The sequence below is a fragment of the Petromyzon marinus genome, chromosome 61, assembly GCF_048934315.1.
Source record: "Petromyzon marinus isolate PM22_M1 ecotype Great Lakes invasive population chromosome 61, UKy_Petmar_22M1.pri1.0, whole genome shotgun sequence".
Classification (NCBI taxonomy): Eukaryota; Metazoa; Chordata; class Hyperoartia; order Petromyzontiformes; family Petromyzontidae; genus Petromyzon; species Petromyzon marinus.
In genome coordinates, this window is record NC_133727.1 from 2875751 (window position 1) to 2888063 (window position 12313).

The following is a 12313-nucleotide window of genomic DNA, read 5'->3' on the forward strand; positions in this document are numbered from 1 at the left end:
GCTGTGCTATGAACCCGGCGACCCGGGTTCGATTTCCACTGACGGCCAACACCCAGTGAGACGATTATCTGAACCGGTCCTGGGCCTCCCCTAGGTCGACTCAAATGAGTGCCTGGTGCGATGTTTAAACATCGTCACTGGGGAGACAAAGGCGGTCGGGCGTGGTGCTGGCCACCCACCCCCTCGTGTGCCATTCCGGCCTTCACAGGTGCTGCTCGCTAACAGCACTTGCCCCTACAGCCTGTTAAGGCTACACGGGGGATCTTTGTCTTTGTGTGTGTGTGTGTGTATACATGTGACGTCGTCCTCGTCGTCGTCCACGTACCATCTGGTGGCGCGCCAGCAGCTCCTGGTAGTTGGCCTCGAAGCGCCGCCGGTCGGCCTGCTGGTTACGCTGCACCAGCTGGCACACCTCCAGCACCTGGCTCTCGTTCAGCGTCGGGTTCGTGTTCCTCTACATGCCCGCCGTTGACGCGCCACGCACGCACACACACACACACGCACACACACACGCACACACGCACACACACACGCACACACACACACGCACGCACGCACAAACGCACGGGCGCACGCACATGAGCACACACCTCCGATTAGCGCGGGTGGATACGTACGGTGTGAAAGAAAGTCAACGTACGTACGTGCGTGCACGCGCACGCGCGCACACACACAGCCACCGAGGCTCGCTGGACGCTATCGGTTTCCTTCCTTTTGCCAAACGAGAAAAGTTAAACCGCAAAAAAGAAATACTTCACTCATTTGGGATCGCACACGGGAGCAGCAGCAGCAGCAGCAGCACCGCCTCCTCCACGCCCCCGCCCGCCTACTGCGGAATAACACCACGGGCCTGCGTCGGCGAGACAGCGGTGCCGTCCTGTTCAACGACTTCCCTTCGCCACGCAGGGGACGGCTGCCGCCGGGGGGCCGGGCCACTCGCAGACAAGCGGGGCCGCCTTCCCGCGCGACCCAAACGGCCCCCCCGAGCGCCGGAGGAACGACGGTGCTAAATTCCACGGCGTGTGGCAGCGTGCAGCGCGCCTACGGGTTTGGTGAACGCGTGCGCTCGCGTGCGTCTGCTCGCGAGTGCGCGGCCAGCGGCGGTGGCGAGCCTCCGGTGAACCGAGAGTTCCATTCCCGCTCACGGCCAACACCGGCGACGGTTTTCTGAACCGGTTCCCCCCCGGGCCTCGCCCTAGGTCGGCTCGGCCCGAAAACATCGCCGCTGCTCGCCACCAACAGCACCTGGCCCGCAACGGGCGAGTGGTCAAGGCTACACGGTTTGGAGCGGGTACGGGACCCTTTGTCTGCGGCGCGGCAATAGCCGGGGGCTTACGAACGAGTCGACTCACCACCCTGCGCAGGATCTCCTCTGCCGAGTCGAGTTTGTTCTGCGCTAGGCGTGTGTGGGCGTCCGCGACCTGCGCCCGGCTCGTGTTCAGCATCTCCTAGCCGGGAGAGGCGCGGCGAGGGGGGAACAGGGATGCAGAGACACGTGCGGAGAGTGAGAGAGAGACACGGGGGTGAGGGTACATGGACACGCACAGACACGGGAGGGGCTTGATAGGGTATGGAGACACGCGGAGAGAGGTGAGAGAGAGACACGGGGGTGAGGGTACATGGACACGCACAGACACGGGAGGGGGTTGACAGGGTACGGAGACACGCGGAGAGAGGCATGGCGAGGGGGGACAGGGATGCAGAGACACGCGCGGAGAGTGAGAGAGAGACACGGGGGTGAGGGTACATGGACACGCACAGACACGGGAGGGGGTTGACAGGGTACGGAGACACGCGGAGAGACACGGTGAGGGGGGAAGTCGTGGTAATATAAATCGGCACGCCGTGCTAATCCCGCACCTCTGATTCGCACGGTTGGCTACATACGGTGCAAACGAAGTTTAACATACAGTATATAGACATGCAGACACACGGAAACACGCAGAGATTCGTGTTCAGCATCTCCTGTGGAGACACTGGGACAGAGTACATAGACACAGAGACACAGACACGTGGAGACACACACAAGAGATATACATAGGCAAACACATATACACAAAGATTAAGCCACACACACAGAGCCACACAGACTTGTGTTCGCGTGTGGTGAGCGGTAGTGTAATGGTTAGCGCACTGCGCGATGAACCTGGCAACCCGGGTTCGATTCCCGCTCACGGCCAACACCGGTGACGATTATCTGAATCGGTCTTGGGCCTCCCTTAGGTCGACTAAGCCTCAAATGAGTACCTGGTGCGTTGTGTAGTAAACATCGCCACTAGGGAGACAAAGGCGGCCGGGCGTGGTGTTGTCCACCCACCCCCTAGTGTGCCGTTCTGGCCTTCATAGGTGCTACTCGCTAACAGCACTTGTGTGTGTGTGTGTACACGTGGCTTCAAGGTGCACATAGCCTGGCACAAGCGTCGTGGTGACGTCACCGCCACTTAGTGGCGAATGGCGGTTGTTGTTGTGTGTGTGTACATTCGTGTGCATGCGTGCGTACCTGTAGCTGCTGTGGGGAGGCGGTGAGCAGCGACTGGGCGTAGTCCATCCTCCACATGGCCAGGCTGGTCATGGAGTGGGCCGAGTTGACCTTCGCGTTCAGGTTCAGACCCTGCACGGAGCACGAGAGGGTCACGTGGGGGTTCGCTCACCAACACGCGAGCCTGTGGGTCTCTGTGCGAGTCTATGGGTCTCTGCGTGAATCAGTGGGGCTGTGTGCGAGTATGTGGGTCTTGTGTGTGAATCTACAGATTTCTGTATGAGTCTGTGGGTCTGTGTGTGAGTCTATGGGTCTCTGTGCGAGTCTATGGATCTGTGAGTTTACGGGGGTGAGGGTACATGGAATCAGTGGGTCTGTGTGCGAGTCTGTGGGTTTCTGTGCGATTCTACGGATCTCTGTGCGAGTCTATGGGTCTCTGCGTGAATCAGTGGGGCTGTGTGCGAGTATGTGGGTCTTGTGTGTGAATCTACAGATCTCTGTATGAGTCTGTGGGTCTGTGTGCGAGTCTATGGGTCTCTGTGCGAGTCTATGGATCTGTGAGTTTACGGGTCTGTTTGAGTCTCTGGGTCTCTGCGTGAATCAGTGGGTCTGTGTGCGAGTCTGTGGGTTTCTGTGCGATTCTACGGATCTCTGTGCGAGTCTATGGGTCTCTGCGTGAATCAGTGGGGCTGTGTGCGAGTATGTGGGTCTTGTGTGTGAATCTACAGATCTCTGTATGAGTCTGTGGGTCTGTGTGTGAGTCTGTGGGTTTCTGTGCAATTCTACGGATCTCTGTGCGAGTCTATGGGTCTTGTGCGTGGATCAGTGGGTCTGTGTGTGAGTATGTGAATTTCTGTGCGATTTTACGGATCTCTGTGCGAGTCTTGTGGGTCATCTGTGCGAGTCTTTAGGTCTCTCTGCGGGTCTCTGTGTGGGCCTGCGAGCCTCTGTGCGAGTCCACGGGTCTCTGTGCGAGTCCACGGAACTCTACGTGAGTCTACGTGTCTCCGTGCGAGCCTGTGGGCCTCTGTGCGAGTCTCCACGCTACTGTGCGGGTGTGTGTCTGCGTGCTACTGTGCGGGTGTGTGTCTGCGTGCTACTGTGCGGGTGTGTGTCTGCGTGCTACTGTGCGGGTGTGTGTCTGCGTGCTACTGTGCGGGTGTGTGTCTGCGTGCTACTGTGCGGGTGTGTGTCTGCGTGCTACTGTGCGGGTGTGTGTCTGCGTGCTACTGTGCGGGTGTGTGTCTGCGTGCTACTGTGCGGGTGTGTGTCTGCGTGCTACTGTGCGGGTGTGTGTCTGCGTGCTACTGTGCGGGTGTGTGTCTGCGTGCTACTGCGCGGGTGTGTGTCTGCGTGCTACTGCGCGGGTGTGTGTCTGCGTGCTACTGCGCGGGTGTGTGTCTGCGTGCTACTGCGCGGGTGTGTGTCTGCGTGCTACTGCGCGGGTGTGTGTCTGCGTGCTACTGCGCGGGTGTGTGTCTGCATGCTACTGCGCGGGTGTGTGTCTGCGTGCTACTGCGCGGGTGTGTGTCTGCGTGCTACTGTGCGGGTGTGTGTCTGCGTGCTACTGTGTGGGTGTGTGTCTGCGTGCTACTGTGCGGGTGTGTGTCTGCGTGCTACTGTGCGGGTGTGTGTCTGCGTGCTACTGTGCGGGTGTGTGTCTGCGTGCTACTGTGCGGGTGTGTGTCTGCGTGCTACTGTGCGGGTGTGTGTCTGCGTGCTACTGTGCGGGTGTGTGTCTGCGTGCTACTGTGCGGGTGTGTGTCTGCGTGCTACTGTGCGGGTGTGTGTCTGCGTGCTACTGTGCGGGTGTGTGTCTGCGTGCTACTGTGCGGGTGTGTGTCTGCGTGCTACTGTGCGGGTGTGTGTCTGCGTGCTACTGTGCGGGTGTGTGTCTGCGTGCTACTGTGCGGGTGTGTGTCTGCGTGCTACTGTGCGGGTGTGTGTCTGCGTGCTACTGTGCGGGTGTGTGTCTGCGTGCTACTGTGCGGGTGTGTGTCTGCGTGCTACTGTGCGGGTGTGTGTCTGCGTGCTACTGTGCGGGTGTGTGTCTGCGTGCTACTGTGCGGGTGTGTGTCTGCGTGCTACTGTGCGGGTGTGTGTCTGCGTGCTACTGTGCGGGTGTGTGTCTGCGTGCTACTGTGCGGGTGTGTGTCTGCGTGCTACTGTGCGGGTGTGTGTCTGCGTGCTACTGTGCGGGTGTGTGTCTGCGTGCTACTGTGCGGGTGTGTGTCTGCGTGCTACTGTGCGGGTGTGTGTCTGCGTGCTACTGTGCGGGTGTGTGTCTGCGTGCTACTGTGCGGGTGTGTGTCTGCGTGCTACTGTGCGGGTGTGTGTCTGCGTGCTACTGTGCGGGTGTGTGTCTGCGTGCTACTGTGCGGGTGTGTGTCTGCGTGCTACTGTGCGGGTGTGTGTCTGCGTGCTACTGTGCGGGTGTGTGTCTGCGTGCTACTGTGCGGGTGTGTGTCTGCGTGCTACTGTGCGGGTGTGTGTCTGCGTGCTACTGTGCGGGTGTGTGTCTGCGTGCTACTGTGCGGGTGTGTGTCTGCGTGCTACTGTGCGGGTGTGTGTCTGCGTGCTACTGTGCGGGTGTGTGTCTGCGTGCTACTGTGCGGGTGTGTGTCTGCGTGCTACTGTGCGGGTGTGTGTCTGCGTGCTACTGTGCGGGTGTGTGTCTGCGTGCTACTGTGCGGGTGTGTGTCTGTGTGCTACTGTGCGGGTGTGTGTCTGCGTGCTACTGTGCGGGTGTGTGTCTGCGTGCTACTGTGCGGGTGTGTGTCTGCGTGCTACTGTGCGGGTGTGTGTCTGCGTGCTACTGTGCGGGTGTGTGTCTGCGTGCTACTGTGCGGGTGTGTGTCTGCGTGCTACTGTGCGGGTGTGTGTCTGCGTGCTACTGTGCGGGTGTGTGTCTGCGTGCTACTGTGCGGGTGTGTGTCTGCGTGCTACTGTGCGGGTGTGTGTCTGCGTGCTACTGTGCGGGTGTGTGTCTGCGTGCTACTGTGCGGGTGTGTGTCTGCGTGCTACTGTGCGGGTGTGTGTCTGCGTGCTACTGTGCGGGTGTGTGTCTGCGTGCTACTGTGCGGGTGTGTGTCTGCGTGCTACTGTGCGGGTGTGTGTCTGCGTGCTACTGTGCGGGTGTGTGTCTGCGTGCTACTGTGCGGGTGTGTGTCTGCGTGCTACTGTGCGGGTGTGTGTCTGCGTGCTACTGTGCGGGTGTGTGTCTGCGTGCCCCACCCGGCACCTCACCTTCTTCTCGGCCTCGTACTCAGTCCAGGCGGCTTTGCGCTCCTCCTCCGTGAGCGCCTCCTCCTCCTTGTGGTCGAGCAGCGAGTCGTGCTCATGGTACTCCACAATCTGGTCCCGGTTGTTCTGCAGCATCTCCGCCAGGATCTTGTCCTGCGTGGCGGGGGCACGGGGTTGGCGCGGGGCCACAGAGCACCGTCATCGTCGCGGGCATCATCATCATCATCAGCAGCGTCGTGGGCATCATCATCATCATCAGCAGCGTCGTGGGCATCATCATCATCAGCAGCGTCGTGGGCATCATCATCATCAGCAGCGTCGTGGGCATCATCATCATCAGCAGCGTCGTCGTCATCATCATCATCAGCGGCAATAGCTGCAACTGCATCTTCATGAGCGCTGCCATCACCTTCACCACTACCGCCACCTTCACCACCACCACCACCAGCACCACCGCCACTGCTAGGTGACGGTGCAGCACCTTGGGCAGCCCCGGCGTGGGGCACTTCAACACCAACAACAAAACCACGTTTCACCACCATCACCACACACGTTTTCGCCATCATCATCACCACAGGGATCACCACCACCACCACAACCACGTTTCACCACCACCACCACCGCCGCGGCTATGCGACGGCACCTTGGGCAGCCGCGGCGTGGGGCGCTTCTTCTTCTTGTTGGGCTCGTCGAGGCGCTCCGGCTCGAAGGTGTAGAGCTCCGAGAGTTCGTTCATCGTGAAGTGACGCTCCACCTGCTGCTGGTCCACCACGCGGAACGACAGCGACTCCTTCGTCACCTGACGGTCATAGATCTTCTCCTCCATGGTGCCCTGACGGCGGGGAGTTTTGGGGGGGGGGGATGAGAGTCGTTCATTCATTAACCCATCCATTCCTTCGACCATTCATTCATCCATCCATTCCTTTGACCATTCATCCATCCATTCCTTCGACCATTCATTCATTCATCCATCCATCCATTCCTTCGACCATTCATTCATCCATCCATTCCTTTAACCATTCATTCATCCATCCATTCCTTCGACCATTCATTCATCCATCCATTCCTTCGACCATTCATTCATCCATCCATTCCTGCCGACCATCCATTCCTTCGACCATTCATTCATCCATCCATTCCTTCGACCATTCATCCATCCATTCCTTCGACCATTCATTCATCCATCCATTCCTTCGACCATTCATTCATCCATCCATCCCTTCGACCATTCATTCATCCATCCATTCCTTCGACCATTCATTCATCCATCCATCCATTCCTTCGACCATTCATTCATCCATCCATCCCTTCGGACATCCATTAATTCCCTCCGGTCATTCACCCATCGGTTCATTCCCCCGCCCTCCCCCCCACGACCGCTCCGGGTCCCCCCCCCACTCGCCGTACCTGCGCCAGGAAGCGGTAGACAAACACGGGCCGCGTCTGCCCAAAGCGGTAGACGCGGAAGATGCTCTGGATGTCGTAGGAGGGGTTCCACGAGGCGTCGAATACGATGACTCTGTTGGCGGCCACCAGGTTGATGCCCAGCGAGCCCGCCTTGGTGGAGATGAGGAAGAGGCGGCCCCTGTGGGAGCGGCGCGGGGACAGGGAGGGCCGCAGGGCGCTCGCACGGAGCTAAAAACTTCACCGAAAGGGCCAAAGAGTACGGACATTCCCTGCAGTCACGAAAAGCTTCAAATCAAGATTGGAGCTAAAACTGTTGAAGACGATTTGTTAAAAAAAAAAAATTTTACATAAAGTTTTAACTCAAGAAGGGGCCTCACACGTGACGTCATCGCATGTCTACAACTCCCCCCCCCCTCCCCCCCCTCGAAGCAGCAGCAGGAGGAGGATTGTAATTACTTGCGAAACATCGTACTCCACCAGAGTGCGAATGCGGTGGCTTTGCTCTCCAATGCACAACGGGCGGGTGCTGTACGAGTAACGAATTGGCCGCGTTCCGTTCACGCAGGCGAACCTCGCTAGTCGGCTGTGTCGGGTGGTGGCGGGTTTAACGACACAACACTTATATATTCACGCGACCTTACCCGAGAAGAAAACACCTGCATTGTGGTGGCAGGGCCAAGTCTGGGCCACGGGAGAGGGGTAGGGGTGGCGTTGGGAGTCGAGGAGTTTGCTGTTGTTTTGCGTTATTCAGCTAATTATCTTTAACAGGCGACACAGTTAAAAGGCCCCAAGATGTAACATATATATTAAAAAAATTGGCTCAAATAAAAACGGCCAGGTTGACATTGCGAGCGAGCGAGTGAACGAGAAGGCCCCCCCCCCCCCCGCCCCACACACGGGGGGGGTGGTGGTGGTGACCTTAGGCCTGCCGCGGTGCGGTTTGACGATTCGTTCGTCGAGCGAAGGTTCCCCGGCGATTCCCATCATCGGTTCCAGGCACCTCTCCACGAACCTCCCCCTCCCGCTACTACAGTACGACTACTTTGATTTTATATCAGGTGAGGCCCGACTGAGCTACGCAGCTCTTTTTCAGAAGCCGCCCTGGCGATCACAAATGACAACGCAACTAAGTGGCTTGTCATCATCACCGTCGTCACGTGGCGATTTAGAACAGCAGCAGCCATTATCACTCTGGACGCGTGAATGTGGAGGGGGAAAACCCCGGAGGACACGGAGAGAAATCCACGTTCACATCCTCGTCGTCGTCGTCGTCGTCATCGTTACAGCTCCATCAGTACAGACATCGTCATCATCGTTACAGCCCCATCAGTACAGACATCATCGTCGTCATGGTTACATCCCCATCAGTACAGACATCATCGTCGTCATCGTTACATCCCCATCAGTACAGACATCATCGTCGCCATCGTTACAGCCCCATCAGTAGACATCATCGTCGTCATGGTTACATCCCCATCAGTACAGACATCATCGTCATCGTTACATCCCCATCAGTACAGACATCATCGTCGTCATCGTTACAGCTCCATCAGTACAGACATCGTCGTCATCGTTACATCGCCCATCAGTAGACATCGTCATCATCGTTACAGCCCCATCAGTACAGACATCATCGTCGTCGTCATCGTTACATCCCCATCAGTAGACATCATCGTCATTGTTACATCCCCATCAGTAGACATCGTCGTCGTCATGGTTACATCCCCATCAGTACAGACATCATCGTCGTCGTCATCGTTACAGCCCCATCAGTACAGACATCATCGTCGTCATCGTTACATCGCCCATCAGTAGACATCGTCATCATCGTTACATCCCCATCAGTACAGACATCATCGTCGTCATCGTTACATCCCCATCAGTACAGACATCATTGTCGTCATCGTCGTCGTGGCAACGGGAGGGACAAATCAGGGTACCGGGGGTTGCTCTCATCGTTGAAGTCCTCCGCCCACTTCTTGCGGAGACTCGCGGACGTGGATCCGTCCATGCGGTAGTAGTCCACGTTACGGAACCACTTCCCCTTGCCTAGAGATACACACGCAGAGATATACACAGAGATACACACAGAGATACACACGGAGATACACAGAGAGATACACAGAGAGATACACAGAGATACACACAGAGATACACACAGAGATACACACAGAGATACACACACAGAGATACACACACACACAGAGATACACACACAGAAATATACACACAGTGACACACACACACACAGTGATATACACACAGAGAGATACACACACAGAGACACACACACAGAGATACACACACACAGATATACACAGAGAGATACACACAGAGATACACACACAGAGATACACACACAGAGATACACACAGAGATATACACACAGAGATACACACAGAGATATACACAGAGATACACACAGAGATACACACAGAGATACACACAGAGATACACACAGATATACACAGAGAGATACACACAGAGATACACACAGACATACACAGAGAGATACACACACAGAGATACACACATACAGACACACAGAGATATACACACACATAGATACACACAGAGAGATACACACACATAGATACACACAGAGAGATATACACACAGAGACACACACAGAGATATACCCATACACATAGACACGCATACATACAACAACAACCGCCATTCACCACTAAGTGGCGGTGACGTCACCACGACGCTTGTGCCAGGCTATGTGCACCTTGAGGCCACGTGAAGTGTCGAACGCCCGCTGGCAGGAGGTCACGGGGCAGGCCCAAATGCCACGGGTCGACTGACTGAGATGACTGAGATGACTGGCTGATGCACCAACTGTGCCCCCTACTGTGCCAACCTGCTGTGCTTTAGCCACACGGCGCTCCGCTCGTTGTTGTGAGCGTCGCTCCTCCACCCTCCGTTGTTGTTGGAGGGCGACTGCCTCCAACTGCCCAGTAGCGTCCTTCACGAGCCTCCTCCACAGAGGCCGATCTTGACACCGCTGGTACTGGTGATCGGCAAGTCCACTCAGCTCCACGTCCTCCTGTACCACATCACTCCATCTCTTCTCTAGCCCGTGCCGTGCCCGTTTAGCCCCCTCAATCCGGCCGAACAAAAGCTGTTTCGGCATGCGGTGGCTGGGCATGCGGGCTACATGACCCAGCCAACGCAGCTTTGCCTGCCGGAGGAGCTCACCGATGGGACCTTGCCCAGATCTTTCAAGGATTTGTGAGCTCCTCACACAATCCAGCCTGGTTAAACCCAAGCTAGATCGTAGGCAGGCCAGCCTAAATGTTTCTAACCGGCGAAGATGTTCCATTAGGGGGGTCCATGTCCACACATACATACAGATACACACACACATACAGATACACACATAGATACACATACATACAGATACACACATAGACACACATACATACAGATACACACATAGACACACATACATACAGATACACACATGCATACAGATACACACATAGACACACATACATACATACAGATACACATACACAGAGATATACACACATACATAGACAAACACACATACAGATACACATACAGATACACAGAGAGAGACACACACACACACATATATACACACACACAGATATACACACACATAGACACAGATACACAGAGATACACACACACACAGACACACACACACATACAGATACACAGAGAGAGACACAGAGAGACAAACACACAGATACACACATATATACACACACACAGATATACACACACATAGACATAGATACACAGAGATACACAGAGATATATATACACACACACAGAGACACACACACATACAGATACACAGAGAGAGACACAGAGAGAGACACACACACAGATATATATATACACACACGGAGAGATACACACAGAGAGATACACACAGAGAGATACACACAGAGAGATACACACGGAGAGATACACACGGAGAGATACACACGGAGAGATACACACAGAGAGATACACACAGAGAGATACACACGGAGAGATACACACGGAGAGATACACACGGAGAGATACACACGGAGAGATACACAGGGAGAGATACACACGGAGAGATACACACGGAGAGATACACACGGAGAGATACACACGGAGAGATACACACGGAGAGATACACACAGAGAGATACACACGGAGAGATACACACGGAGAGATACACACACGCATGAAGAGGCACACGCACGTGCGGCGCGTGGCACGCACCTTTGTAGGGACTCTGCTTCTTGGCCGCCTTGGCCTTGTTTGCCATCTCGAGGAAGTCCTCGATGAGATCGAGCGAGATGAGAGACTGGCTGAACACCAGACTGCAGGGCGTGACATGGTGAGACACGGTGAGACACGGTGAGATACGGTGAGACACGGCGAGACACCGCACACGGTGAGACACGGTGAGACACGGTGAGACACGCAGAGACACGCAGAGACACGGAGAGAATGGCTGAACACCAGCCTGCAGGACGAGACACCGTGTAAACACAGAGACACGCACAGACACAGTGAGACAGGGTGAGATGCGGTGAGACAAGCTCAGACACGGTGAGACACAGTGAGACACAGTGAGACAAGCTCAGACACGGTGAGACACAGTAAGACACGGTGAGACACGGTGAGACACAGTAAGACACGGTGAGACACGCAGCGACACAGTAAGACACGGTGAGACACAGTGAGACACGGTGTGACACGGTGAGACACGGTGTGACAAGGTGAGACACGGTGAGACACAGTAAGACAAGGTGAGACACAGTAAGACAAGATGAGACACGGTGAGACACAGTAAGACATGGTGAGACATGGTGAGACACGGTGAGACACGGTGAGACACGGTGAGACACAGTAAGACAAGGTGAGACACAGTAAGACAAGATGAGACACGGTGAGACACAGTAAGACATGGTGAGACATGGTGAGACACGGTGAGACACGGTGAGACACGGTGAGACACAGTAAGACACAGTGAGACACGGCGAGACATGGTGAGACACAGTGAGACAAGGTGAGACACGGTAAGACACAGTGAGACACGGTGAGACACGGTGAGACACGGTGAGACACGGTGAGACACGGTGAGACACAGTGAGACACGGTGAGACACAGTAAGACACGGTAAGACAAGGTGAGACACGGTGAGACACGGTGAGACACGGTGAGACA

The 12313-nt window shown here is 55.8% G+C and overlaps 1 protein-coding gene across 2 annotated transcripts in view; it reads right to left on the reverse strand.

Moving 5' to 3' along the window:
* The window catches only part of ATRX (ATRX chromatin remodeler), a 144014-nt gene that overhangs the window by 8078 nt on the left and 123623 nt on the right, over positions 1–12313 (reverse strand). Inside the window, exons 28-35 of one of the 2 annotated variants that reach the window (XM_076053581.1) lie at positions 11363–11463; positions 9070–9178; positions 7130–7307; positions 6366–6554; positions 5726–5875; positions 2501–2611; positions 1353–1448; positions 326–454 (exon numbers count right to left, since the gene is read on the reverse strand). In XM_076053581.1, coding sequence (XP_075909696.1) covers positions 326–454; positions 1353–1448; positions 2501–2611; positions 5726–5875; positions 6366–6554; positions 7130–7307; positions 9070–9178; positions 11363–11463 — 1063 coding nt within the window. Of the gene's footprint in view, positions 1–325; positions 455–1352; positions 1449–1544; positions 1966–2500; positions 2612–5725; positions 5876–6365; positions 6555–7129; positions 7308–9069; positions 9179–11362; positions 11464–12313 lie in introns of those variants that run through there. The other variant, XM_076053582.1, reaches the window with a different exon arrangement.